The sequence below is a fragment of the Herpailurus yagouaroundi genome, unplaced genomic scaffold (assembly GCF_014898765.1).
Source record: "Herpailurus yagouaroundi ecotype Mexico unplaced genomic scaffold, PumYag 217, whole genome shotgun sequence".
Taxonomy (NCBI): Eukaryota; Metazoa; Chordata; class Mammalia; order Carnivora; family Felidae; genus Herpailurus; species Herpailurus yagouaroundi.
In genome coordinates this window covers 770449-798236 of record NW_024412448.1, presented here as the reverse complement: position 1 = coordinate 798236, position 27788 = coordinate 770449, and the positions used below count along the sequence as shown (strand labels likewise).

The following is a 27788-nucleotide window of genomic DNA, read 5'->3' as shown; positions in this document are numbered from 1 at the left end:
TCTGCTGAGCAAAAAGATTAGATTGTATACCCTCTTCCTCCCAGGAAAGGCCCCCAGCTGGGGTCTGGCTACCATGCCTCACTTCTGGCTTTTCCAGGGAGCAGGGGGAAGTACCAAGGGCCACAGAAATGCAAGGTGAAAAGTTAGAAGAGGCCACTGTCCTCTCCCTCTGCCTCCCTAGTTTCAAGGAACAATATTTGCTTTTTAAAAGTTCTGACTTCCAGAGGCTTTCAAAAATCAGGACCTCTTGGGGCGCCTGGGTGGCTAAGTGTCTGACTTTGGCTCACATCATGATTTCATGGTTCATGGGTTCGGGCCCTGTGTTGGGGTCTGTGCTGACAGCTCAGAGCCTGGAGCCTGCTCCGGATTCTGTGTCTTCCTCTCTCTCTGCCCCTCCCTGTCTCTCAAAAATGAATAAATGTTAAAAGAAAATTTAAATTTTTTTTTTCCAACGTTTATTTACTTTTGGGACAGAGAGAGACAGAGCATGAACGGGGGAGGGGCAGAGAGAGAGGGAGACACAGAATCGGAAACAGGCTCCAGGCTCTGAGCCATCAGCCCAGAGCCTGACGCGGGGCTCGAACTCACGGACCGCGAGATCGTGACCTGGCTGAAGTCGGATGCTTAACCGACTGCGCCACCCAGGCGCCCCTGAAAATTTAAAGAAATAAAATAAAATATTTAAAAAAAAATCAGGGCTTCTCAGCTGACATCTGGACAAAGAAGCCAAATTCCCTCACAACTCATCAAGCCTGTCCAAAAGGCTCAGGAGTCTGCCTGGAGGCCCACAGGTGACGCTTTTTATGCTTTATGGGGGAATTTAAGCAGCTCACACACACCCCCATGCCTGCTATAAACCAGGCCACGCGTGTTCGTGACATTTTTTTCATTCTCCTGTCAACAAGGCTCGCTGGGGCTTGGCATGGTTAAGTGACTGAGTCAAGATTATGTATATGTAGCAAAAAATCAGCAAGGCATGATCCAAAACTACACCTGCTGTCCAGAAAGACACAAAAACTTAACACCATGTTTAAGGAAAAAGACTGTCAGGCAAGAGGGAGTTATGCCTCTTATCTTACACTTTCTGAGATAAGACAAGATCGGGCGCGTTCAGGGTGGTATGTCCGTAGACTATTTTACACTTTTTTTTTTTTAATTTTTAAAAAAAAAAATTTTTACCGTTTATTTATTTTTGAGACAGAGAGAGACAGAGCATGAACGGGGGAGGGTCAGAGAGAGGGAGACACAGAATCCAAAACAGGCTCCAGGCTCTGAGAGGTCAGCACAGAGCCCGACACGGGGCTCGAACTCATGGACCGCGAGATCATGACCTGAGCCGAAGTCGGCCGCTTAACCGACTGAGCCACCCAGGCGCCCCTATTTTACACTTTCTAAAACGTTTTACTTTCCCCACAATGGGCTCCTACTTCCTTTTGTTTTTTAAATTTTTTGTTTAGCGTTTATTCATTTTTTTTTAATTTTTTTTTTCAACGTTTATTTATTTTTGGGACAGAGAGAGACAGAGCATGAACGGGGGAAGGGCAGAGAGAGAGGGAGACACAGAATCGGAAACAGGCTCCAGGCTCTGAGCCATCAGCCCAGAGCCTGACGCGGGGCTCGAACTCACGCACCGCAAGATCGTGACCTGGCTGAAGTCGGACGCTTAACCGACTGCGCCACCCAGGCGCCCCCGTTTATTCATTTTTGAGAGACAGAGCACAAGAGGGGGAGGAGCAGAGAGAGAAGGAGACACAGAATCTGAAGCAGGCTCCAGGCTGTGAGCTGTCAGCACAGATTCCAATGTGGGGCTCGAACCCACTGACCGCGAGATTATGACCTGAACTGAAGTCGGACGCTTAACCGACTCAGCCACCCAGGTGTCCCAGGCTCCTACCGCCTTTTTAATTTTTTAAACTAACCGTTCATCTGGGATTATGGGCCTTTTTATTCTTTTAATGCCATTGTATTCAAAAGTTCCTAAGTGCTAAATTATGAAGTTATTGAAATTATATTATTTTGCCACCAAAGGGGACACTCCATTGACTCAAGGAACAGTAGGGAAGCAGGCTGACCTCAGACACTGGAAACACTGTCCATCGGCCCCCACAGAGATTGGCCTAGTCTAACTTTGGAGAAGAGGAGTGAGCAGCGGTCAGAGCCCCCAGAGCTGGGTTAGAGTCTTGACTGCCATAGGTAAGCACTGTGGGCAGATCACTTAAGAAAACCAGATAAGATAAAGAAGTGGGACCATGTGTCCGAGGACCCTTCCCAATGCCTCAGCTCACACAGACAACAGACTGTCTTCCTGGAAAGCCCTTGTGACCCCGGGATGGGCCACAGCTATTCTAGACTACCTCTTCATTCTTCCCACCTGGGGGTTCCCGTATCCCTGACATTCATTCCCTCCCAGCTCCCCTCCCTGTTCACAATCCCCTCTGCGGCCTGACAGGACCTTGAGTTGTAAACTCTGCGTAAGATCCCAAGAGCCCAAGAGCCCCGGTTCAGACGCCCTGCATCTGGCACACGATCCCCACCGGAAGGGGCCCGGAGTCCAAGGCCCGCCGCCTCACCCAAAGCTCCTCGTATCTCAGGTGAGAGCCTGAGGGGGCCACGCCACGGTTCTCCTGGTTAGTCAGTTCTCACTGCCAAAGCTGCGCGTGTGTACAAAGTGTCCAGCGGGGGCAAACCGAGAGCACACTTTGCACGCTTTGGCAAGACCATATTTTTCACTCCTCACCAAGTCCCGACGTATCGCAACGCAACCCCACCCGCGTCGTTGTGGAAAACCTACTGGATCTCCAAACGTTCCCTTAAAGGTGTCCAAAGCCGCCAGACGCGGAGAAAGGCCCAGAGACCGAAGTCCCTCCCGCGGGCTTCCTGCGTCCGGGGATTAGGAGGCACAAAGGGCCGGCCGGGAGTGGGCCCAGATGGCAGGGGCAGGGACTAAGCCGCCGAGGTAACGTGCTCCGGCCGCTGCTCGAAGACAGCGGGCTACCTGAGACGCGCGTCGCCGGCCTCCTGGGCCAGGCGCCTTGCACGTGGGGCCCAAGGCCCGGGGATCCCACCCCCGCCGGCGGTGACCTCCTGCACTCACAGCCCGGCCGGGCACTTGTTTCCCCGTTTCCCCAAGCCAACGCTACTGGGCAATTCCGAAGCTCAAATCGTGGAAACGCACGCGGATCAGGCAGAAAAGTTTCCAGCCGCAAGTCCTACAGGTGTCTTTCTCCCAGACGAACGGAGCCACGGGATCCAGGGCTAGGCGAGCGGACCTGTACAGCTCTCCCCGCCCCGCTCCGTGAAACCAGGGGTCCCGGCCCTCCCCAACCTTCCCGCCCCGAGTGGAGGGCGCCCCGAGGGGGCGGACCCGGCTAGGTGCTTCCGGGCCCGCGCCTCACCTGGAGCCCCAGGCCGGCCCCCGCCCGAGGCCTCGGCGTCCCACGGCTCCCGCCGCCGGCTCCGCTCACTCCGCCGCCGGCCCACGGGCTGCTGGGCGGCCGTCTCCTTCCTGCTCACCTCCGGCGCGGCGAGCAGGGGGCGGAGCCGCTACTATTTACATAAAGGGCGAGCCGGGAGGGCTTGCGGGGCCGCGAGCGCCGGGCCCCAGCGGCCCGCCCCCGGGACTGGCCCCGCCCCCTGCATTTCTGCGCCGACGGGGCGGGAGTGCAGCGAGGGCGCCCTCGGGAGGCGGGCGGTGGCCGCTCTCTGGCCAATCCACGTCCCGGGGGAAGGCGGGGGGCGGGACCGCGGCCCGCGTGAATATGCACGAGGCGTTGCCGGCCCGCCCCCCGGCCTCACCTGCGTTCACCTGGACTCACGACGCACGCCGCGCCCAGTGTCCTGCCGCGTCCGGGAGGAGGAAATAGTCCCTGGGACGCGCCGCTGTCCTAGCCACCTCCCAGGCGGGACCGCAGAAGGGAACCGTCCCTCCCCCACGCCGGCCCTAAGCGGCTGTGGGAGGGGCGTAGCCAGGCCGGCTCTTCCCGAGAACACCCAGCCCACTCAGAGCCGGTGACCCGCGGACAGAAGGCCAGCCTTCGGGGCCCTAGAGCGTGGTGGCCCCGGGGACTGGGGTGTCGCCGCGAGGCGCCTCCTCTCGGAGTGGGCCCCAAGCCTGGACCCCCGTCTTCTGAGTCGCTGCTGAGGCAGGAAGGTGTCCGATGCCCCAAGGGACAGACCGCAACATTGACCAGAATTTTTAGCACAAAGGGCGAGCGGGTTGGAGCGAGGAAGGGCGAAGGGAAGGGGCGCGGAGGCCGGGGACACGAATAGCAGACTCCACACACAGCACGAGTCGAAGCCGCCAGGGTTCAAGCCACACGGACATGGTGCCTCTCCGCCGCCCTTCTGCCCAGATTCTGCTGCATTCAGGGAAGGCCCCGTCGAGGCCAGCCTCCCTCTACGGACTGCCATGCAGTAAGCCGAAAAGACTAGGTCTGTGACTTCCCGTCCCCTGGCTGCAGGCCCTGACAAAGGTGCGGGGTCGCGTTCTTGCCCTCCCCAGTATTTCTCTTTGCTTCTGCACCAGAGAAGGCCTCGCTGTCTGTGGGTCTGCAAAGCAGAGGTGAAAGCCTTGGGGGATAGCTCCCACGGACCACACGATGGAGGGAGAGGGAGTGTTGTTCTGCACTCCCAGGATCGGGCTGGGGACTTGTTCACTATCTCCAGTCACAGCAGAAAATGGATCTATTTTTTAATGGCTTTGGCTTTATCGCACGAAGCAGGCACCCTCTCATTTAAAGGCACAGAGTCCTCTCTTCTGCCCCACCCCGCTGGGTCTCTGAAATCTAGTCCTGAGTTCCAAGGGGATCACTGCAAGGCAGCGATCTCAGGCATGGGGCTATGGAAGCCAGGTAGGGGGCATGGCATCTTTCTCCTGCAAGCATCAGACACCCAGGGCCAAGGCCCAGACTAGCTCCTGAAGCTACAGGTCAGAGTCTGGGTATAGGAGGCAGCTGAGATGGTCCCTGAGAGTAGACAGTCCAGGTTCCCCAGGGCAGGTCCCAAGCCCTGCCAGAGCAGTGTGATCAGTGTTCCAGATCCCTGGGCAGCGTGAAGTCCCTGAAGCTGTAGAAGGAGATGTCTCCATGATCCACCAGGGCAAAGATCAGAGGAACGTCCCCACTCTGGTAGGACAACCGCTTGAGGGTACAGAGATCTGGAACTGGCTCATCAAATCTGTAGGGATAAAGTTAGACTGAGACAGAGACATAGGCAACCATAAGCTTTGAGACCCAGCCCTCTGAGGCTGCCAGGGAAGGGAGATGGTAAGACAGGAGTTGGGGGTACAAGAAGTCTGGCGCTGGAGTCTCCTGTCTGCAAACTGCATAGCTCTGGTAAGTTCTCCAAGAGCAACCCAGGGCCTTGGGTGGATGAGGGGGCTAGGAAAAGTAAGGTTCTCACCACTCTTAGCCTGTGAATCCCTCTGATTCATATCCCTCCGACTGGGTGAGCCCTGCACTACATTGGCACAGGAGAGAGACTACCAAAAACGCCAGGAATAAGGGCTGAGGATTTGGGAAAGCTCCAGTTCCTGTAGTACTAACTGGCTGTGTGGCCCTGGGTCAGTCACGGCTCTCTGGACCTCTGGTTTCTTTCAGATTGCCAGACTGCCCAGGGACATGGAGAGGACGTCCACTTGGTTTACAAGAGAACTGGCAATAACCTGAGGGTAGGGCTCAATGGTCTCATACCCACTAATGCACATCCGGGCGTAGGGCTTGCCAGGGTTATTCTTTCGGAATGTGGCCACAGCATCAGCCTGGTAAATGTCAAAGCTGATCTCCAAGCCTCCAGACTTCTCTAGCAACCTGAAGACAGAGTGAGAAACCTTAAGAAACAGGGAATCTCCTACTCCTCCCCCTTTCCTTTCCATGCCATGCTTTTCCTCCTCCAGTTCCAGGAAGAGACCTCCTCCAGGGGGAACTGAGGTCCTGCTGTGAGGTGCCACTTAGGCAGAGGGAGGCTCAGCTGCCTATCTCAACCCTCGGGCTAAATCTACCTCTTGCCACTCATCCCTCCCTCTCCCCTAGAATATCAGCCAGGCTAAGGGTCCCTGGAATGATCCCCCAGCTCATGCCCAACTTTAGGAGTCAAATCCCAGCTGCCAACTCCTGCTGGCAGCCCAGGTGCTATGGAGACAGGCACTACCTGGAAACTCACCATGTACCTCCATCGGCGAGGTGTGTGGTCTGCAGCACAGAGATATGTTGAAGCACTGTGGCTGTAAGGACATAAGGTCAAAATAAGATGTTGGAGGGGCGCCTGGGTGGCTCAGTTGGTTAAACGTCTGACTTCAGCTCAGGTCATGATATCGCGGTTCATGACCTTGAGCCCCACATTGGGCTCTGTGCTGACAGCTCAGAGCCCGGAGCCTGCTTCAGATTCTGTATCTCCCTCTCTCTCTGCCCCTCCCCTGCTTGCACACATTTTCTCTCTCTCTCTTTCTAAATAAATAAATAGCCATTAAAAAAAAAAAGAAAACGTGTTGGGGAGAGAAGTCCACCATCCACAGACTCCTCTGACATTTCTGAATCTGCCATCTAGTTTACGGTTGCCGGACTTAGATTTTTTTTTTTTTTTTAATTATAAGTATGTCTCATGCAATATTTGCAATATACTTATACTAAAAAAAGTTAGCTGTTTATCTGAAAGTCAAATTGAACTCATCTGGCAAACCTAATCTAGTTACTTGGAATCTCCCATGTTCTTATAAAAGATCACAGTCTCCTGAATCTGTTAATATAGTTGTTGCCCTGTCAGTTCCCTATTTTTTTCCTTCAGATTTTTATTTAAATTCTAGTTCATTAACATATAGTGTAATATTGGCTTCAGGAGTAGAATTTAGTCATTCATCACTTACGTACAACACCCAGTGCTCAGTTCCCTGTCCTTAAATGTGCAGGGTATACACAGTAAGCCTTCCTTTTATTTGGCCAAGATGGCACCTCCTTGTTCTCCTCTAACAGAGCTGGGAGAACAGGGGACCACAGCTAGCTGGTGGCAGAGCCATCCACGTGCATCTTATTATTTTTAAGGCTCTAGTTGTAGTTTTCATTCCTCCTGGCCCCTCCCCGGACACAGACTTGCCATTTCCAAACCTTCCCACGTGGGTCCTTTTGCTGCTTTCCAGAACAGACTGTCCTTGTGGGTTCCACTCCACTGACAGCTCTCTCGGTCCCATCTTTCTTAAGCCTCAATTAGTCGTGGTCAATCCATACCCCCTTTCAAAGCGTTAGGATGCCTCAGCTGCCAGGGGCCTGTGGGGCTATGGCAGGGTGAGGGGGTACCTGGGGAGTCTGCCTGGCCAGGACTCAGCAAGGGGTGGACCGGCTGGTCCCACAGGTGTGCGGGGCGGCTCTGGCTCTTCTGCAGGTGCCTCCGCTGCAGCAGCTGCTTGTACTCCTGCCAGCTGGAGCAGCACTGCACCTCGGGATCTGCGTTTACATCTTCCCGGAAGCGTTGGGCCTCTGCTTGTTGCTCCCGTTCTCGCCTGGAGAGCTTCTCCTTCCTTTGGTTCAGCTTCTGGCACCAGGATTCAGCATCTGTCTCCCGCCCAGCGACGTTCGCCGGGAGCAGCTCTGGGGCTGGGGCCAGCAGGAGGGTGTGGCGGCTGTCTGAAGCCATGTTGGGGAAGGAAATCTGCTCAAAGTTCCAGCGTGGCTTACGAACCCCCTTGACCCCATTCTCTACTTTGCCACTCTGCTGGCTGCACCCACCCCCCTCGTTGGCCAGGCCAGGCCAGGGCTCCAGGGCTCCCAAAAGCAGAGAGGGACCCGTTGGACCCTTTACAGGGCTTGACTCTTGAGGTTTCTCCTCTGGGCATCGGCTGTTCTGGTTGCAGGGAGGTGGGCTGGAGGTTGTCAGGCTCTCAGTTGTCTCATCCACCCCCTGTAGGGGATTCTCCAGGGCCTTGGCCTTCTTATTAATGGACCTGAGGGACGTGGGGAGGAAATCCAGCACATCTGCTCCTGATTGCTGAAGTGCACACGTCCCACGCACGCCTACTGCCTCCAGGGTCCTACAAGGGAGCCGCCCAAACCCAGCTCTTAAGACAATGCATTCTCCAGGGTTCCTAAAATGAGCATTCCCTCAACAGCTCCGCTCCCCAGAACTCCCTGGGGGTGTGTGTGGCCACATGGGGAGCATTACCGAGAGCTGGAGCTCCTCCTCTTCCTCTTGCCATTCCGATCCTCCAAGCACAGGGCACTGCCATCCAAGTTCAGCTGTCTCTCATAAGGGGACAGGATGGAGCTGTGGGGTTGAGAATTGGGTAGGCAACAGATCGACTTCCTCACTTTGGAGTTCCCAGTGGAATCTGTGAGGGACTGGCCCAGAGGAACAAGTCGGTGGGCCAGGGTCAAAGCCACACGCCAAGGCAAAGGCCCTGGGCAGACCTGCAAGCGAGCTGAATGGGGGCAATCACAGGGGCCTGCCCATGCATCTTTGCCCAGGCCTCTGGGTCTCACCAATGGCACCTCTGAACAGAGACTTACTGGAACCCGGGCTCCTGCAGAGCCAGCAATAAATGATTAATCACTGGTGAGAAAAATCAAGAGAACTAGAAAACTTGGAAAATACAGAAAAATAAAAATGAACAAAACCACAGATACTCCTGTAACACACATACTGTCTCCATATGTTTTTTTCTACAAAAAATGACATTGTACTAACATACTGCTATTTAGTCTTTTTTATATTAAGAATATATATTACAGACACGGCCCCTTACCACTATAGCATTCTTCCCTGCCATGATTTTTTGTGGCGCTAAGACTCCACTGTCCAAATGGTACCCACCACTAGGCACAAGGAGCCATTAAGGTTAAATTTAAATCCATGAAAATTAGACAAAAATTCAGTCCCACAGTTGCAAAGCCACATATATTGGATGGCGTAGACATAGACTGTTTTTATCACCGTAGAAAGTTCTACCAGACAGTGCCGCTCTAAAGGATAAACTATAATTTGTGTGACCATGCCTTCCCCGTCGAACTCACAGGATGTTTCCAAGTTTACCATTTTGCAAAGTGATGATGCTTCACGTAACGTCCCCGCTAAATGCAAATTCTGTGGGGGCAGTGATTTTGCTTTTCTTCAGCAATGAGCCGGGGCCTGGCACCCAGCAAGCGATCAACAAGTATTGTCAAATGACTGAACATTCTCACAGGTGAACTTATGCACACATCTGTGACTATTTCCTTAGGATATATCCCACTTTCAGGAACGAAAGGACATGGCTGTCCCAGAGCTTTCGCGACGTACTGTGAACCAGTGAAGGCTGTACCAGTTTCCACTCTAAGGCTGATCATCTCTATGACTCTTAGTAACGCTGGGCTACTAAGGTGATGATCTTTAGAGGCCCCAGAAAGAAAGAACATCTAACTTGGCAAAAGGTATGTGAGACCCAACTCAACTGTTAATTCCTCACTTGGTCCTTCATTCAGGCACGCCCTCATCAAGTGTGCTCGCACCCCGATTAAGGCACGGCTCTAGTGCTACAGCTACATGCCAGGGACCTGTCGTGAGCTGCAAGCGTTCACTTGTTACCTGTGGAGCGAACAGGCTGAAGATGGGGCTCAATGTGATAGCCCGGGATAAGCTGAAATGACCCAGATTTGTCCCAATGCGCCTCTCAATACAGCATTTCCAACAGAGCCCATGTCTCCAGCCAAGGAGAGGCCATTTTCCACTTTGGGGCTTGTCTACCAGGTCCCAGGATTAGAACAAACGGGAGGAAGATGGGATCGGGATTTACCTTGGTTGGAATCGTCGAACCACATAGCCCAGTCTCTTCAGGTGGCTGAAGACCTCAAAGAGAAAAAGTAAAGATCAGACGTCCACTTTTGAAAACACCAAATGGTTCCTCCAATCGGGAGCCATTCCCCACCCCCCCCCCCGGCCCCTCCTGCACACCCCGATTCCAAACCCTGGCATGGGTTGGACCATACTCCATTATACACACCCTCCCCAAACAAAGGTCTCAGTCTCTGAATTCCTGTCTCTTGCTTACCTTACTCTGGGCACAAATAACATTTAGCACTTTCTTGATTTAAGTGTGGAATCCCCAAAAAACAATAGCTGATGAAGCAGAAAAAGAACCACACCCTAGAACGTTATGATACCAGAGCTGTCCAGAGTGAAGCTCCTGACTACAACGGGAACAAGAAGGTGGCAAAGGTGGTAAACAGCCCACCCCCCACCGCTGCCACTCAGCCCTACACCTCCACAGACAGGGGTACAGTAGGAGTGGTTTTTGGTAAAGAACCCCATGTCCATCCTTGTGTTCTAATGCCCGCATCAGAGAGATGTATACAGGAGTGCCCCCATCCTGCTTGATCTCTCAGCAGCCTCAACACAGCCACCCACTTTGTCCTTCTCTCGGCCTCTATGATACCACCCCTCCTGGTTTTTCTCCTGGGCTGTCAGACACTCCTCAGTCCCTGTTTCTGGTTCTCCCCGCCCCCACACCCCATCTCCTCACACCAGAGTGCTCCAGGTCTCAGACAGCTCTCTACTCTGGCTACACTCCCATACAGCCCTGTGGTTTTAAACACCATCCATGTGCTCGTGATGTCCACATTTGTCTCTAGCCTTGGGTTGTTACCCTGCTCTGTCTTCTTCCTAGCCTTTGGTTCTGTGAAGTCAAATCGTTCAGTTGATTTGCTCACTTGTTACCCATTGCCACTAGGATGCAAGCAAGCATCATGAGAGCAGAGCCCTCGCCTGTCCTGTCTAGAACCTCATGGGTACTTACAAATCCTCACTGACTTGGTGGATGGGTGACTCCTCTCCTGGGAGAGGGTGGCAGATACCTGGTATTGCAGGAAAGTCATGGTGTCCTCAGTCAGCAGTAGCTGGTAGGCCTCCTGAATAGACAGTGGCAGGTCTTGGTGGAAAAGCTGGATGGAGCCCTGGAAGTGGGGTCAACAGCTCACCTTGTGGCTGTGGTGGCACACCCAGCGGGGCAACTTCCAGGCTGGGATATATGGGCTCCCTCTCCCCTCCCCGCCCCCAGCATCACACAGCAAGAATATGGCCAACCGGGAAAGGAGAGCAGCACCACTGCTTTGGACGGGAATCCCTGCTCTCTACACGGTATTCTTGTCTCTGGCTCTGGAATTCAGGTTACAAGCTTCTCGAATACTCCTCTGCATCTACACTTTTTCTCCAATAAAAACATGTCCTTTCGGTTCCTTGGTCCCAACCCTCCCTCACCCCCCAGGGGCCCCACTCACACACTCCAGCAGATATAAGGCCTCTTCGGGGTGAAGCCGCTGCCGGCCCTGCTCTGAGAAGCCCATGGTCTGCCAGAATTTACCCTGTGTAGGACCCAGAGCAAATGTCACAAAGGAGCCAGAAAGGCAGAGAAGGCAGGTCTCTCTCCCTGAGCCCGGCAGCTCACCGCTGGAGACTTCAATTCCACGAAGCCCGCTTCCGGTCTCCACTCGGCAGCCACCAAACTGCCCCTAGCGAAGAGTAGGGAGGAGTCGGTCTCAGTCCACCCGCGAAGTCTACGCGGTCCGGCCGCCCCGCCTGCCCCGGCCCCGCCCCGGCCCGTCCCCCTTACAGGCGCTCCACGCGCTCCTCCGCCAGCAGCTGCCACAGTTCCTCGCGGCACTGGCGCAGCCTCTCGGCCTGGGCCACCGAGCCGTCGGGGAGGAAGTCCTTGGGCCCATGCGAGCGCGGAGGCAGCTTCTGGGACCGCGAGCGGGCGGCGAGGAGCTCCCGGGCACTGGGGAAGGAAGGGACGTGGGGTCAGCGGCGCACAGTCAGGGCCGCCGGGTCCCGTCCCGGATTCCCGTCCCCCTTCCCCACGCCCTCTCCGCGTGACCCGCGCCTCCCCGAGCCAGAACGCACCTGAGCACGCGCCCGGCGGGAACCTCCACCTCGGCGGGCTCGGGCTCCATCGGGCCGAGGTCTGCGGCTGCGCGCGCACCGCCCTCGGCCCGCCCACCGCCTGATATCCGCAGGGCCCTAGCGCCCGCGGATCCTGCCTCCGCTGCGGGCTCAACCAACCGGGTTCCCACCTTCCTGACTTACCGTTGCCAATAAACTTGTGCCTCGATTCCGGGGACAGAGAGATTGCAGGTTTCTGGATTTGTAGGAGCTCCTCTCCTCCCCAGCCCTGCCCTGGGCTCCTCTGTAGTAAAAATTGAGGAACCCGGCGTCTGAGAGTGTAGTATGGATAAATGAGTGATCTTCCCCTCCTTAGCCCTGGGACGCTTAGTCTCCACCACTCAGGCTGGACAAGGAGGGAAGAAAGGAGGATTTAGAGAAGGGAGAGTTGTGGGTTCTCGCATTCCAGCCTCGTAGACTGGCCATCGTGGGCTGTCAGATGCGGTCTGGGTAGGTTCGGAGTTCCTTCTCGGTCTACCATTGGGTCCCTTCCGAGGGGCTCAGAAGCCGGGCTTCCAGGGCCGGGGGCGGGAGGAGCTGTCCGGCCCACGATGGTGCTGAAGCGCCACTCCGGTCCGTCATTAGCACCTCCTGGAGGCTGGGGTCCCTGCAACAGCCACCGTGGGCCTCTCCGACATGGTCCGCTAGGTGGCACCATTGCTCTAACCAGCGACTTTGAGTCGGCGACTCTGGCCGTGGGCGGAGGTCACCGTGGGAGTCCCAGTAGGGGCGAAGGGCGAAAAGGAAGGGGGCTTCCCAAGTGGGGTCCCCACATCTCGGTTTCTAGACCCCTTCACATAACGTCTTCTCTGCCACCCAGTCATAAGCAGGGCATCTCGCCCTTAGGTCTGAACTCTAGGGCCCCAGGTGGCAGCGGCTCCGCAACAGGGACACCGCGGCGCGCATTCTCACCCCTCCCCGGCCCGTTCACCTGGGCGCATGCGCTGACCGGGCCAGCGTGCCCAGGGCGGACGAAAGCTATTGGGGGCGGGGCGGGGCACGGATGGGGGCGGGGCCGCAGGCTCTGACTGACAGTCCGACTGCGCGGCCGGGACGGTCCCTCTGCTCCCGATCCGGCGGGAGGGAGGGGGGAGGGGCGGGATTTCCTGCGGGAGGCGCCGAGCCGGCCTTGGAAAAGGAGGAGAAGGAGGAGAAAGGGGCTAAGGGGGGCAGTGGGAGCCACGGTCCAGAGTGCCAGGGACTGAGCCAGGCCAGCCGGACCCCCGGCGGGGCAGCTGGGAGAGGTGAGACTGCGGGGCCTGCGCTGGTGGTCAGCACCTTTGAGGGCGGGCACAAACTAACTTTTCTTTCGCGATCGGCGGGCGCCTTCGTCTCTCTGCTCCTTCCGTTCTCCTCGCGCCCGTGTTCCGTCCTCATGCATCAATCCCTTCGGCGCTTGGCTCTCCCGGTCGCTCCCGCCGCTTTGTTCCCCGGGTCGGCCTGGCTTGGGCTGGGTTGGGGGGTTGCGCGGCGCTGAATTGGCATTCCGGGGGGCGGGGGAGCCAGCCCGACCCCAAGCTCTACCAGGGGCGCCCTCCTCCCATGTCGGCTGCGGGCAAGAGCAGGAGTGCCATCTGGGTTGGGCTTGGGACGTTCTGGGAGTAAGAAGACCCCAGCCAGGGCCCCAGGCCTGCGCGGGTCTCATGCCACAGGACTTGGGCAACAAATTCCTGGCCACCGAAAACTGACGTAAGCTTTTCTGCAGCGAATTCGGAGCTCCGGGCCTCAGGTTCAGGCTTGGGGGGCCAGGCAGCCCCATTTGCAAACAGTACCCCAGCTCTTGTCTGTTCTCTGCCCAGCTGCTTCCTCATCCCGTGCGAGGGTTGAGGATGGGTCAGCAACAGGTGCTGTAAAGCCTCCCTGTCCAGCAGGCCGACCCCGGCCAGAAATGGGGAGCTATAAGCTCTCCACCCCACCCTTTGAATTCATAAAGAGCCTGGGGCTAGGGCATCCAGCTATTATTGTAAAGCTTCGGTTGGGAGGAGTCTGGGGGCAGGCACCTTCCACAGGGAGTGACCCCTGCACGCCTGCCTGTGCCTGACCCTTCCAGGCTCCACCTCCTGGCCCACCAGTTGTCTGTGGGTGTCAGAGCCCCAGGCTGTGGAGAACAGGCTGCTGGCCCAGCCTGCCCGAGTGTGTCGTGCTGCCAGGGCCCCTCCTGCCCCCAGGTTGAGGTGCTGCCAGGTGCCCTGGGGCCTCAGTGACTCAGCCTCCCCCTCCCAGAAAGTCACCTCCTTCCCCCAAATACTGCTCTCATGCCTGGCAGCTGTCTCCCCGCTTTGAGTGGCTTGGCCCTTCCTTGACTCAAAAGGGCAGCTAGGGGGGCTTGGGGGCTCCCTGGAAGCCCTGTCTTCCTCTTCTGAGCCCCACTTCTGGGACCGTTGCAGGCCTGGCCCGCCTTCAGCAGAGGCACTGCACCTTTTCCAGACCCTTGAGATTTGTCCACTGCTGCTGCCCGAGGCCCGAGGGAATGCTGGCTGCTCTCTGGGTGGGCGCCGGTGCTCCTGAGCCACACTGGGAAGATCGGCGTGCCCAGCCCCAGCCCATCCCTGGGCCGTCAGACGCTGCAAGCAGATATCTGTCCAGATTTCCACGCAGCCTCCACCCCCTCAGAGATCGGTTTTCCTGCTTGTGGTGGCAGCTCACGAAACACCTTGAGGGAGTACCCATCAGTGCCTAACAAGAAGCCCACTGCCTGGGACACCAGACACACTCCCCCAGGACACCTGGCCCTCCAAAGGGCCAAAGCATGGTACCCTGAGACCTTGGCTTAGACCTAAAGTTTTCCTGCCTCTGCCCCGGACTCCTGATCCCAGATCCCAGCCCAGGGACCAGAATGGGTCGTGAACAGGACCTGATCCTCGCTGTCAAGAATGGAGATGTGACTGGTGTGCAGAAACTGGTGGCTAAAGTCAAGGCTGCAAAAACAAGTGAGTGCTTGGTGGGGGGTGGGGGGGGGTGACTGTCTAGCTGAGACCCTCCCCTGTGTGCTCAGGCCACAGAGAGAGGCTTGGGGATCACTGTGATCTGGGGACTTGAGTAGGAGGACTGTCTTATTCTGTATAAGGAATGCCTCTGTGAGAGAGCCAGAGAGGAAGTTGAGTCACCCCTTGCTGTGTAACCTTAGGCAAATCACTTAACTTCTCTGGGCCTCAGTGTTCTCACCTGTAAAGTAAAAGGGTTGAAATACATTCATTCAAGGGTTTTTTGAGTGCCTACAGTGTGCCAGGCTCTGTTCTAGGCACACTGGGCCGCAGCAGTGTATGAAACAGACCAAAATTCCTGCCCTCATGGAGTTGCCTTTAGCAGGTGGTTTTTCTGAAGAGGAGCCACGAGATTTCTGGCAGTGGGTTGGGAAAGACTGAATAGCTAGAGCTTCAGCCCCATCCCCCAATTCAGCAACAGCATCTCTGCATTTATGTCAGCGTAGTGGGGATGCCTGTAAGATAGCTTTTAAAAAGAGATCTCTACTGCTTTAAAACAAAGTTTACCACTATCTCAGCTCTTGCTAAAGCCCCTTTCCCCTGGACATATCTGTCTGTATCCCCTGGGGTGTGTGTGTGGCCAAAGCTAACTCTCTAGAGGTTTCTCCAAAGCCTGGGTCTCTAGTCTTGACGGGGTTACAGGGGCTCTATGCATGGGTGGCCACACCCGAGCCCCATCTCTTGGGTACCTCTGTGGTGAGACCCCTCCCCACCCCACTCCTCCAAGGAGAGTGGACCTCTGGACTTCAGGGCAAGCTCTCTGGGCAGTCCCAGGAGGACACTGGACTCGTTCTGAGTTCCCAGACCAGCAGGGGCAGGAGGTAGCCCCTGCCACCAGACTGGGGCTGGGTGTGGGAAGGTTCCTTCAGAGTGCTGGGGCTATAGCCCCAAGCACAGGAAGGGGCCCCCCAGACTATGTGAAGACATATAATTATCCTCACCCACACCTGGGAGTTTGGGGTGCCAGAAGGATGGATTTGAAGGGCCTGGGAGTTGTACACGTGTATGTGCACCCACTCGCACACTAGGGCAGGAGACCCAAGGTATGGGGAGATGGGAATAGTGGCTGGGGTGGGGGGCGCTGGCAGCGAGTGGTCTCTGTGCCCTGGGGAAGTAGATGCAGGTTGAGCAGATGGAAGGAAGGTGCTAAGGAGGTCCTGGGAGGGCCCTGGAGGCCCAAGAGTGGGAACCACTCCCCCTCCTCCCCTCACCTCTGTGTTGTTTTTGGCGACCTGCCCAGTAGGGCCTTGGTTGAGCTGCTGCTGGCCTCACGGCTCTGGGGCCTCAAAGTGAGGCCCTCGGGAGGGCAAGTGGGTGGGGTCTGGAGGCTGGTGGCGGGAACCTCACAGCCAGACTCCTAGGCCCTGGGAAGGTGCCCCGCCCCAGGGAAAATGCCAATGGGGGAAGAGATCTCTTCTCTCAGCCCCCAAGGAGACTTGTACAGAATGTAGGCATGGCCACAGAGTGACAGAGTCCTGGGCCTCCTTGTGAGGCCCTGGCACTGAGCCTCCCCTCCCAGTCCTCTGAGAAGCTAGGAAATCTGGTGCAAAAAGGAGATCACAAGGTTATGTTTGCAGACCCCACAGTTTACGAGATGTTATAATCCCTCAATTCCCTGTGAGATGGGTATTTCTACATCTACCTTACAGATAAGGAAACTGACACTCAGAGAGGTTCAGTGATTTGCCCAAGGTCACACAGACATTGTGTGGCAGATCAGGGTCCCTGTCCTCCCTCCTCGCTCCTGCACTCAGCTGCCCGTCAGAATTACCTAGTGATTTTTCTGAAAGTGCCAACTCCCTGTTCTTCCTCAGAGTTAGAATCATCCTAGAGGTCTTGTGACTCTGCAAATCAAAACGGTCTCCAGGTGACTCTAAAACAGTTCTCAGAAGGGAGGCTGGGAACTCCTACTCCATATTACAGTGAGGCAGAGGAAACTGATGGAAAGGGAGGTGCCAGGGTTCCCCTTTATCCTTCTGGTGGATGGCTAGAACCTTCTGGCTGGCCAAAGAGAGGTGCTCCCTCAGCCTCCTCCATTTGATATCTGGTCACTGGTGGTTTGGCATTCCCTGCCCTCCCAGGTCCTCTTAAAGGAGCAGGTGGCTGGGAGGAGAGAGGAGCAGCTGCCCTGGCCTCAACCCTGCCCTCTCTCCCTCCCCTGCTCCCTTTTCTGAGCTGTCTCCTTCTCTGGCCAGAGGAAATGGGGTGGGCTGAGGGTGGCCCAGTGAGCTCACATCCTCTGGCTGAGCCTAAATCAGGAGTGACCCTTCTACCCCCAGAGCCAGGCCGGGGAAGAAGATTGTGATGCAGGGGAAGTGCCTGGAGCCACTGCCAGGAACCAGGACCCTCCGCCCTCCAGCCAAGGTCCCAAGCCCAGTCACTCTGAGCCTCTCCCCCACCGCCTTTCCGGCCATTGTTCTGGAAAGAACAGAGCCACCCAGCCTGCCCCTGCCCCTGTTCCTGTCCCTCCTGTCACATTGTCCTGCCACTCCCCGGAGGGGCTGTATCTCACCACTGAGCTGCCCCATTCCGGACTGTCCAGGCTGGCAGCAGGTGGAGGGACTTTTTGTGTGTCCTCCCCGCTGACCTCGTTGTCTTCACCAAAGCTCGGAGAGGTACCCTGGCTGGCCAAGGTCGTGCAGCCAGTAAGGGGGAGACTTTGGACCACACACTTCCTGCTTCTAAAGCCCCTTTCCTTTCCATTGCCCTGAATGGTTCTGTGTGACAAGGGCTTTCCAAGGGGCCTCGAGGAAGGCTGGGAGGCCTATGTTTCTTTCCAGCAGCCCCACCCCTTCTCCCCTTCTGTCACTGCCCAGCTCTGTATTTACCTTTTCTGCGTAGTACATAGCTGAATTCGGCTCAGCCCTAAACGTAGCTAGTCCCCTCTCTCCCCATCCCGTGCTCCTCACTATCGCGTCGATCCCTCCCTGTTGGAATGAAGCCCTGTCTTGCTGGGGTATTCAGGGGCCCACCAGGGCCTGGAGGGCAGGCCTGGACCAGCATGCTTGGCACCCTGCCCAGCCTGGGTTGAGCCAGGCCTCCTCCTTCCCAGCAAGGGTGGGTTCCAGCAGGAGGCAGGGGCCCGCCTGTGACAGACATTCCCCTTCCCCCTCAAGGACCGCCCCCTCCTGTGTCCTGGCCCCTGCCTGGAGCACACCTGCCTGAATCCTGTCACCATTCCTGACAGGGATGAACCAGCGGCCTGCCCGTGCCCCTGGCTCCTCTGGCCACCACCCCGTAGAGAGCCCTGTGCCCGGGGCGTGGACATCTCTGCTGGGGAGCCTGTGGGTGCAGAATCAGCAGTTATCTCCCTGACAGGCGCCAGTGGGGGGACTGTACCAGAGGACGGCATGTGGGCCCTGATGGCTAACGTGTAAGGAGTCCTAAAGGGCCGCGGCTCCCATCTTTGGCGTGCTGACGAGGGTCAGGCATTATCCTCACAACCCTGGTGAGCCGGTTCTGTGATTGGCCCATTTTACAGATGAGGACACTAAGCCCGGCAGGTTAAGTGACTTGCTCAGGATCTCACAGCCGGTACATGGCAGAGCTGGGCACAGCGCAGGTTCTGTCTGATGCCACCTTCTTCACCACGTTCCACTCAGGGATGTCCCCGGGCTTGGGCCCAGTCCTGGCATCTGCCCTGCAACCCTCCAGCATCTAGTGCCCCTCTCCTTTCTCTCGCAGCCCCCTCGGCCCAGTGGGACAATGAGACACTCCTTGGCCCTTTCAGGCAGGAATGCTAACCATGCATTCGTGGGCCTGTCCATTGAGGGCACGGCATGCCAGTCCCCCCCTTTCCCGCCCCCTTTGGCTCTATAAACAAGCTGGGCTGGGGGCCCAGGGAAGCCAGGCCACTGCTGCAGCAGCTCCCTGCACCGGGTGCCCTCAAGCTGATGGGCTGGCCGGCCGGGTGGGGAACCACAGGGACAGGATCACAGAAGGGCCATGGGGCAGGTGCTTTCTTGCACACCAAGAGGTCAGCTGGATTAGGGAGCAGGGTGGGGTGGGAGCGCTGGTTAGGATGCAGGTAAGGGCGGATCATTCTAACGTGTCCTGATGCCTTCTGCTCTGATCCCCCAGAGCTCCTCGGCTCCACGAAGAGACTCAACGTCAACTACCAGGATGCTGATGGGTGAGTGTGAGCCCCTGTCCCCCTCGAGAGCTGTGGGGGTGGGGGAGGGGTAAAGGGAAAGCCCTGGGCCCTAGAATCCCTTCCCCTCTCAAACTTGGCCCTTGAATGGTGTTTGCTGAGAGCTTTGGTTCCTGCCCACCCTCCTGCCTGTGGAGCTATCCTTGAGTGAGGGGAGGGAGCCCTGGTGCCTCTCTGAGGGGCCTCCTGGGTCAGATTCCTGCTAGGCCCCCTTTTTCTCCCCAGAGGGTAGGAGCCCTCGGGCTCCTGCTCCCACGGCCCCCTCCCCTGGGCTGGCTGGGGGGGGAGGCCAGACAAACAGGCCTCTCAGCCCAGACACTGAGCCCTTTCATGCTGTAGCCCGCTGCTCTGCGCTCCCACGGCAGGGCTGGCAGGGTGGGGGAGCGGGGGCACAGTGGGCAAGTAACTCATCCCTGCCAGCCTCCAGGATGAGTCTGGTGTGGAAGACCAGGATTTGGGGGGTGGGGCACCGCTCGCTAACACCCCTGCCCTGTGTCCCACCCACCACACCAGATTCTCTGCCCTCCATCATGCCGCCTTGGGGGGCAGCCTGGAGCTCATAGCCTTGCTACTGGAGGCTCAGGCCACCGTTGACATCAAAGACAGCAATGGTGAGACCCCGGTGTGTCCCCTAGCCAGACCCTGTGCTCAGAGTTTGCTCCTGCTACACTCTAGCAATGCTAATACGTGTTGGCACAGCTTCTCTGGCCTGCAGATGCTTTACCTCTTTAATCTTCACAGCCTTCTGGGGTAGTGGGTGGTACTAACACCCCATTCTCCAGATGAGGAGGCTGAGGTTACCTTCCTGTCATGAGGAATCACCCATGGTGGGCAAGGTGGGATTCTGACTTCAGCCCCAGGCGACCAGACATTTCCCTGACCAGCCAGCATCCCCGCCCTTGGGTCCGTCTCCCCCTGCAGCTAGGGTGGCTCTACCGTCTGCTCAGTTCCCTCCCCTGACCCCACCACATCCCAGGACCTCCTCCGATCCGCCTTCCCTCCTTGCAGGCATGCGCCCACTGCACTACGCAGCCTGGCAAGGCCGGCTGGAGCCCGTGAGGCTGCTGCTGCGGGCCTCCGCGGCCGTGAACGCCGCCTCGCTGGATGGGCAGATCCCGCTGCATCTGGCTGCCCAGTACGGACACTATGAAGTGGTATGAGAGCCTGTTTGCCTGCAGGGGCGCTGGGGCCGGGGCATGGGGGTGGGGGGCGCTGGCCAGGCCAGACGCCTCACTCCGCTCCCTACACCCCAGTCAGAAATGCTCCTCCAGCATCAGTCCAACCCTTGCCTGGTCAACAAGGCAAAGAAGACGCCCCTGGATCTGGCTTGCGAGTTTGGGCGACTTAAGGTGAGGCCTGTAGCCCTTAGGGTGCCAGGGCGTGGGCATCTGTGGGGTCTCAGGAGGAAGCCCAACCTGGGTGCTGGTTGCTGCAGGTGGCCCAGCTACTACTGAACAGTCACTTGTGTGTGGCGCTGCTGGAGGGTGAGGCCAAGGACCCGTGTGACCCCAACTACACCACGCCCCTGCACTTGGCTGCCAAGAACGGCCACAGAGAGGTCATCAGGTACCCACCGCCCCCCACCCCCACTTCCTCATCCCTTTCCTGTGGAATGGGTGATGTCCCCTCGGTGCCCTGCCGCCCTCTTCACTCTCGCTCTGGATCACTCTCCCAGCCGGGGGCAGTCTGCTTCCTCCCCTGCCCCCACCACCCCCGTGACTCACCCCCGCCCCTACGCCACAGGCAGCTCCTGAGAGCTGGGATCGAGATCAACCGCCAGACCAAGACAGGCACCGCACTCCACGAGGCTGCGCTGTATGGCAAGACCGAGGTAGTCCGGCTGCTCCTGGAGGTAAGTGTGGGCACCCAGGCAGCCCGCACGCGGGAGGGGGTCTCCACCCACAAGGTGGTGTTTGGGTAAGCAGTGGCCTTGTGACTGGAAAGCAGACAGACCTGGTTCAAGCCCCACTTCTGCCTGTCACTAGCTGAATGACCTTGAGTTCGTCCTTGATCCTATCTCTGAGCTTCCATTTCTTCGTCTGTAAAATTCGAAAGTAGTGGGTACCGTTCACCTCCTGGGTAGTCACGAGGACTGGGGGAAGTGGTAAGTGAAGCTCTTAGTGTGTGCTCACACTGTGCACCCAGGGCGGGGTGGATGTGAACATTCGGAACACGTATAACCAGACGGCACTGGACATTGTGAATCAGTTCACCACCTCCCAGGCCAGCCGAGAAATCAAGCAGCTGCTGCGTGGTGAGTGTGTGTGAGGGGAGACCCAGCCCAGGGTTGGGGGAGGGGGTGGCCAGAGCCACTCCAGTGGGTACGAGGAAGTGGAGCAGGAGCAATGTCCCAGGAGCAAGATGCCACACCCCCAAACCTAGGGCTGGTCAGGGGACTGCTGTAACGGGAACCTGGGGGAGGGTCGTGAAAGGGACAGGAGGGGTGGGAAGACACCCTAAGGACCCTCAGATGATGCCAGCCCTGTATCTTCTCTCAGAGGCCTCGGGGATCCTGAAGGTCCGAGCACTCAAGGACTTCTGGAACCTCCACGATCCCACTGCTCTCAATGTCCGGGCAGGGGATGTCATCACGGTGAGGCCCCGGTACAGGTGGATTGGGCCGGATGCCGGCAGGAAGGGCAGAACTGTGGGTGCACTTGGGCATCAGCTCCTTGCGGGGAAAGGAAAAGCTGGACCATGGCTATAGGGCTGGCTGCCTGCCTTTGCTTGGTGCAGGAAGTGATCGATGCCATCACCCCCCCCATGCCCCATCTGCCTCAGGTGCTTGAGCAACATCCCGACGGCCGCTGGAAGGGCCACATCCATGAGAGCCAGAGGGGCACGGACCGTGTGGGCTACTTCCCCCCAGGCATCGTGGAGGTGGTCAGCAAGCGAGTGGGCATCCTCGCGCCCCGCCTCCCATCGGTGCCCACCCCCCTCCGCCCAGGCTTCTCTCGGACACAGCAGCCCCCTGCCGATGAGCCCCTGCACTCTCTGACCTATGGCCAGCTCCCTCGGGTGGGCCTCAGCCCAGATAGCCCAGGTACATCCTCCCAGAGGGCAATGCTGGGCACTGGGGTGGGTGTCTGGTCTTGGCAAGCTGCCAGTCAGCTGTTGGTGAGGCCAAATGGGGCTCTAACCCCTTTGCCTGTGCCCCTGCAGCAGGTGACAGGAATAGCGTGGGCAGCGAGGGCAGCGTGGGCAGCATCCGCAGTGCCGGCAGCGGGCAGAGTTCCGAGGGAACCAACGGCCATGGCACCGGCCTTCTTATTGAGAATGCTCAGGTAGGAGGGAGGGGGCATTGGGGCTGGGACAGAGCCCTCCGCCCTGCTGTCAGCTCCCCGACGTGCTGAGTAGCTCCTGTCCTGTCTCTAGCCACTGCCTTCCCCCGGAGAGGACCAGGTGTTGCCAGGACTGCACCCCCCATCCCTGGCAGGTAGGAAGGGGAAATGGTACCCGGGCGGGCACTCCTCCATCCTGCCACCCCTGATTCCATTTCTTTCCCTCTTGAAGACAACCTGAGCCACCGCCCTCTGGTCAACTACCACTCTGGGGAACAGCTTTTCACCCAGGACGTGAGGCCGGAGCAGCTGCTGGAGGGGAAGGTGTGACACCCCCCCCCCCCACCACCACCCCCCCGCACTGAGAAGTGGGCTGTGGGCCCGGCGTGGGATGGGCCTCAGTATGGACTCAAGCCCCTGCTCTGGCCGGGCCCCGGGGGGAGGCTGGGGTTGATGGCTGGGCCCCAGCCTCGGCTCTTCCTCCATAGACCCCGCTCTGTTAACTTCACTCTCTGCCCGCACGCCACAGGATGCGCAGGCCATTCATAACTGGCTGAGTGAGTTCCAGCTGGAAGGCTACACCGCCCACTTCCTGCAGGCTGGCTACGACGTGCCAACCATCAGCCGTATGACGCCTGAGGTAGGTGCCACAGCAGGAAGGCAGCAGAGGGCCCAGTGGGTACCGGAGGGGGCCTAACGGCACGAGTCTGTGTGGCAGGACCTGACGGCCATCGGGGTCACCAAGCCTGGGCACAGGAAGAAGATCGCCTCGGAGATTGCTCAGCTCAGCATCGCCGAGTGGCTGCCCAACTACATCCCGGTAAGCAGGTGGCTGGTGCCAGCACCCACCTTCAGCCATGGCTGTGTGGGCCCTTCCTGGCTTGGGGGCTGAGGCTGGCTGGGGACCCGGCTCCACTGGGGTCCTTTTCCAGGCGGACCTGCTGGAGTGGCTGTGCGCGCTGGGGCTGCCGCAGTACCACAAGCAGCTGGTGAGCAGTGGCTACGACTCCATGGGGCTGGTGGCCGACCTCACCTGGGAGGAGCTGCAAGAGATCGGGGTCAACAAGCTCGGTGAGGACTGCCCTGGGGCCTTGTGGCCGGGCCCCCACGTGACTCCCAGGGTGTCTAAAACATGTCAGGGGTCAGGCCCAGAAGGGAGAATGGGATCCCAGGGGGACCAAGGTGACCCTTTGTAGCCCCCACTAACCCTGTTGCCTCTACCCGTCCCCTCTCAGGTCATCAGAAGAAGCTTATGCTGGGAGTGAAACGGCTGGCCGAGCTTCGGCGGGGCCTACTGCAGGGGGAGGCCCCAGCTGAAGGTGGCCGCCGTCTAGCCCGAGGCCCGGAGCTGATGGCCATTGAGGGGCTGGAGAATGGGGACGGTCCGGCTGCAGCTGGCCCACGCCTCCTCACCTTTCAGGGCAGTGAGCTGAGCCCAGAGCTACAGGCAGCCATGGCTGGGGGTGGCCCCGAGCCCCTCCCCCTGCCCCCTGCCCGCTCTCCCAGCCAGGAGAGCATTGGAGCACGCTCACGAGGGTCCGGTCACTCCCAGGAACAGCCGGCCCCCCAGCCCAGTGGTGGAGACCCGAGCACCCCACAGGAGAGGAACCTTCCAGAGGGCACAGAGCGGCCCCCTAAGCTTTGTTCCCCACTTCCTGGTCAAGGCCCCCCGCCTTATGTTTTTATGTATCCCCAGGGCTCACCCTCCAGCCCAGCCCCGGGGCCACCTCCTGGTGCACCTCGTGCCTTCTCCTACTTGGCTGGTCCCCCCGCCACTCCTCCAGACCCACCTCGGCCCAAGCGCCGGTCCCATAGCCTAAGCCGCCCCGGCCCCACCGAGGGGGAAGCAGAGGGAGAGGCTGAAGGGCCAGTGGGCAGTGCCTTGGGGAGCTACGCCACCCTCACTCGGCGACCGGGACGCAGTGCCCTAGCTCGGACCAGCCCTAGCCCGACTCCAGCTCGAGGGGCCCCCCGCAGCCAGTCCTTTGCCCTTCGTGCCCGACGCAAAGGCCCTCCGCCCCCACCCCCTAAACGCCTCAGCTCTGTCTCTGGCCCCACCACGGAGCCGCCTCCACTAGACGGAAGCCCGGGGCCCAAGGAGGGGGCCTCTGTGCCCCGAAGGCGAACACTAAGTGAACCAACTGGCCCATCAGAGCCCCCCGGCCCACTTGCCCCAGCTGGCCCCGTGTCGGACACAGAGGAGGAGGAGCCAGGACCTGAGGGGACGCCCCCATCTCGGGGCAGCTCAGGAGAAGGGCTCCCGTTTGCCGAGGAGGGGAACCTGACTATCAAACAGCGGCCGAAGCCAGCTGGCCCCCCACCCCGGGAGACGCCTGTGCCCGCTGGCCTCGATTTCAACCTCACAGAATCAGACACTGTTAAGCGGAGGCCCAAATGCCGGGAGAGAGAGCCGCTGCAGACGGCACTTCTGGCCTTTGGAGTGGCCAGTGCCACGCCCAGCCCCGCTGTCCTCCTTCCCTCCCAGACCCCCGGCGAGGCCCCCTCCTCAGCTTCTCCCAGCCCTCCCCGGCCTGACCCTAGCAGCCTTCCAACTCAGGGAGCTCCAGCCCCTCTTTCTTCCGGCTCCCCAGCCCAGCCCCCTGCTCCCCTCTGCTCTGGGCCTGCTCTGGAGAACTCGGCGGGCAGTTGGCGGCATGGGGAGACTGAGCCCCCAGCTTCATCAACCCCCGCTGCCCTCATCAAGGTGCCAGGTGCAGGTACGAGGCAGGGTCTGCGGGAGGGGGCAGTGTTTGCAAGGGTTGTGTCAAGCCCAGCCAAGTCACGACCAACCTTTTTGTCTCTGCAGGAACAGCCCCCAAGCCTGTGTCTGTGGCCTGCACCCAGCTGGCATTTTCTGGTCCTAAGCTGGCTCCTCGGCTCGGCCCCCGCCCCGTGCCCCCTCCAAGGCCAGAGAGCACTGGAGCTGTGGGCTCTGGCCGGGCCCAGCAGAGACTGGAACAGACCAGCTCATCCCTGGCAGCTGCATTAAGGGCCGCAGAGAAGAGCATTGGCACAGAGGAACGAGAAGGGTGAGGGGCGCTGGGTGCCCGGTGGGCAGGGAGGGAGAGAAGGCTGCAGGGAAGGAACAGCTCCCCCTGAATCCTCTTCCCCGGGGTCCTGGGAATGTGGGAAGGGGGGGTGGTCCCAGACAGATCCTTAGGCCCGGGCGACCCCTATTAAAACAGGAGGAGCCCTGGTTCTTAAGTTCCCCAGATGTGACCTGGGGGGAATCCTGGGGGCCTCGCTTAGAGGCACGTGAGCTCGAGCACAGCACTTCCTCCTGGGCCCCAGAGCTCTCACTAAATGGACACTAGCGCCTGCTGCCTCAGCAGGCTGGGAGAAGCAAGGGGCACACAAAGTGCTTGGCACCAGCCAGGTGTTCAGGAACAGCCCCTTGCCCGCCCAGGGCCAGCAGGGTGCATTCTGATCTGACCAAGTCCTTCCCCCGCTGCAGCCCTCCCGGCACCTCCACCAAGCACATTCTGGATGACATCAGCACCATGTTTGATGCCCTGGCTGACCAGCTGGATGCCATGCTTGATTGAGACTTTCTGGCAGCCGTCAGCGGTGCAGCGCAGTGCAGCGTCCGTTGCCTTTGCCCCCAGGAGGGTCCCCCCTGCTGCTCCAAGCCAGCGACCGTCAGCACTGCAGCTCTAGGGGGCGGTCTTCATGGCAGGCTGAGGGGACCTGTCAGAACCTCACATGTCAGCAGGGCTCCCTCCCGCTGTGTAATCTGACCAGACAGCCCTGCCCCCGTGGACAGGGACCCTGGTAAGAGCTTCCTCTGCCCTCCTACCACCTCCAATGTCTCAAGTGTCTGTGCCGAGGACCTACTGACGCCTACTGTGCCGTGCTGTCCTGGCACTCTAAAAGGCTGGAGAAAGCTGTGTGTCTGACCCAGTTCCCACAGGTATACACAGGACATGGAAATAGGCAGCCAGGGGCTTGCTGTCAGCGGCGGTGGCGGTGCCCAGACCAGCCCCTGCTCCCGCTGCTGCCTGCCCTCAGTGAGACAAAGCTGGCGGGCACGGGGGCAGTGGGATTAACAGATGCCCAAAGTCCAAACTTTTTCAACTGTAAATGTTATTTTTTAAGCAGAGAGAAATGCATATATTTTAAATGGAATTTATTCTATCTATAACCACCTGAGAGGACACAAGGGAAGGGGCTTCGAACCACAGCAAGAGTGCCCACTGCCCACCTCGGGGCCGGAAGCCTGATCTGGTTGGCCCAGGCCCCGGCTCTGTAACCATTAACCTCTTCTCCCAACTAACACCAATGAAAGTGTCATTCCACGTGATCGGGCTGTGTGTTTGGATCTGTGCCGTGGACCTCCGAGCCCAGGGTTCTCACCTGAGCCAGACCTGAGGGCTCTTGCCAGTGTGGAAGGAGGAAGGCTCGGGCCCTCCCCTCGCTTTCGGGGCTCCCTCACCAGCCAAAGTCTTGGGTGGGCCCCTTAGTGGCTGCCTCATGGACCAGCCACAGATTTTTCTTAGGCAATTTACAAGTTTTAATACAAACCAGTCTACATTCATTCCTAAAAGGCTCATTTCCAGTAAAAAATATACACCAGTAAAAACATTCTCACACGAGAACTACGGCAGGGGGCTAAAAGGAGCCCTGGGCCACATCCCCAAGACTGACGCTCGAGGCCAGCTTGAAGGCAGCACAGGAAGAGGGGCCAGGGCCAGGCGGGGTCGGGGGTGGGAGGGCGGGCTCTTCATCTTCAGGTCTGAGCGTGAGGCTCCCCCGTAGAAGGAGGGAGGGGAAACACTCAACCACATCCAGGCTCCTGCCCCAGGAAGACAGGCTGGGGTGCAGGGAGGATACACCACCACTGCTGCCTTCGACAGTGGCCTGTCTGGACCTCCCACGGCTGCTACCCCTGAGGTCCTGGCCCCATAGTTCACGGCTCTGCCCGGAGACCCCAGAGCAGAGGGCCCTGGGTTAAGAGCCCCTAAAGAGGGGGGCAGCCCACAGGTGGAGGGGGCTAAGGGCCCCTCTACTAAGTGCACTAGGTCATACATTCAAGACCAGACTGGCCTGATGCCGAGGCCATGGCTCACCAGCTCCTCCACGGTTAAGCCCCGGGGAGGGGGCAGGATGACAGCTGGGTCTGACACAGAGCTGGGCCTCCAGTGCCATGAGGCACAAGAGGAAACCCTGAAACCTTCGCGATACCAACTCCCCAGACTCAGAAACTGGTCTGGCTTTAGCCCCAGGACCAGGGCAACTATGGGCACTGTGGCCAATGGCTCAGAAGGGGGAGTTCATGCCCAGCTTCGTTTCAAACTGCAGTTTCTGTCGCTTCTGGTAGCGAACCCGGACCCTGGTGGGGCAGGAGATTAAAGCACAGGTTAGAGCAGAACCCCAGACCGGGAACAGGGTAGGACCCCAGAGAAGGATGGAAGTCCAGGCAGTGGGCAAGTGCCCAGGAGGTGACAGGCTTGGGGAACGCGCCTGACCCTGGAGGGAGTG

At 58.7% G+C, this 27788-nt stretch overlaps 4 protein-coding genes across 13 annotated transcripts in view; 1 reads left to right on the top strand and 3 right to left on the bottom strand.

Moving 5' to 3' along the window:
* Positions 1–3605, bottom strand: part of LLGL2 (LLGL scribble cell polarity complex component 2) — a 35558-nt gene extending 31953 nt beyond the window's left edge. For 2 of the 6 annotated variants that reach the window (XM_040456401.1, XM_040456403.1), the window contains exon 1: positions 3396–3588. The gene's annotated coding sequence lies outside the window, so the exon portion shown is untranslated. Of the gene's footprint in view, positions 1–3395 lie in introns of all 6 variants that reach the window. The other 4 variants (XM_040456405.1, XM_040456404.1, XM_040456402.1 and 1 more) reach the window with 4 other exon arrangements.
* A 1070-nt stretch (positions 3606–4675) lies between these two features.
* TSEN54 (tRNA splicing endonuclease subunit 54) lies at positions 4676–11947 on the bottom strand. 2 transcript variants are annotated; one of them, XM_040456406.1, is made up of 11 exons: positions 11857–11947; positions 11567–11731; positions 11402–11465; positions 11235–11318; positions 10812–10910; positions 9755–9807; positions 8149–8250; positions 7287–8017; positions 6160–6220; positions 5691–5807; positions 4676–5175 (listed from the first exon to the last, which is right to left on the bottom strand). In XM_040456406.1, the coding sequence occupies exons 1-11, from the start codon at positions 11904–11906 to the stop codon at positions 5025–5027; spliced, it is 1677 nt and encodes a 558-aa protein (XP_040312340.1). In that variant the 5' UTR covers positions 11907–11947; the 3' UTR covers positions 4676–5024. The 2 variants fall into 2 exon arrangements, with proteins under 2 accessions (XP_040312340.1, XP_040312341.1); XM_040456407.1 differs by having other exon boundaries at positions 7287–7930.
* Positions 11948–13008: 1061 nt separating this feature from the next.
* Positions 13009–26610, top strand: CASKIN2 (CASK interacting protein 2). 4 transcript variants are annotated; one of them, XM_040456396.1, is made up of 20 exons: positions 13009–13139; positions 14283–14825; positions 18960–19011; positions 19543–19640; positions 20038–20183; positions 20283–20378; positions 20465–20595; positions 20773–20881; positions 21175–21283; positions 21528–21622; positions 21811–22072; positions 22192–22313; positions 22405–22465; positions 22543–22634; positions 22840–22950; positions 23029–23130; positions 23243–23381; positions 23546–25027; positions 25117–25339; positions 25765–26610. In XM_040456396.1, exons 2-20 carry the CDS (start codon positions 14732–14734, stop codon positions 25853–25855), a joined length of 3615 nt encoding a protein of 1204 aa, XP_040312330.1. In that variant the 5' UTR covers positions 13009–13139; positions 14283–14731; the 3' UTR covers positions 25856–26610. The 4 variants fall into 4 exon arrangements, with proteins under 4 accessions (XP_040312330.1, XP_040312331.1, XP_040312333.1 ...); XM_040456397.1 differs by having other exon boundaries at positions 13010–13139; positions 14712–14825; XM_040456398.1 differs by lacking the exons at positions 13009–13139; positions 14283–14825 and adding an exon at positions 18730–18855.
* Positions 26422–27788, bottom strand: part of TMEM94 (transmembrane protein 94) — a 33977-nt gene continuing 32610 nt past the window's right edge. The window contains 1 exon segment of the mRNA XM_040456395.1: positions 26422–27639. Coding sequence (XP_040312329.1) covers positions 27567–27639 — 73 coding nt within the window. The 3' untranslated portion in view covers positions 26422–27566.

Excerpts from the sequence above, each read along its gene's own strand:
- TSEN54 (XM_040456406.1), bottom strand. The coding sequence starts at position 11,906 with ATGGAGCCCGAGCCCGCCGAGGTGGAGGTTCCCGCCGGGCGCGTGCTC. Across the intron at positions 10,911-11,234 it reads CCTTATATCTGCTGGAGTGT|GGCTCCATCCAGCTTTTCCA; the intron begins GTGAGTGGGGCC and ends CCCCACTTCCAG. Across the intron at positions 8,018-8,148 it reads AGGAGGAGCTCCAGCTCTCG|GACCCTGGAGGCAGTAGGCG; the intron begins GTAATGCTCCCC and ends GCTCCCTTGTAG.
- CASKIN2 (XM_040456396.1), top strand. The coding sequence starts at position 14,732 with ATGGGTCGTGAACAGGACCTGATCCTCGCTGTCAAGAATGGAGATGTG. Across the intron at positions 19,012-19,542 it reads AACTACCAGGATGCTGATGG|ATTCTCTGCCCTCCATCATG; the intron begins GTGAGTGTGAGC and ends CCACCACACCAG. Across the intron at positions 20,184-20,282 it reads AGTACGGACACTATGAAGTG|TCAGAAATGCTCCTCCAGCA; the intron begins GTATGAGAGCCT and ends CCTACACCCCAG.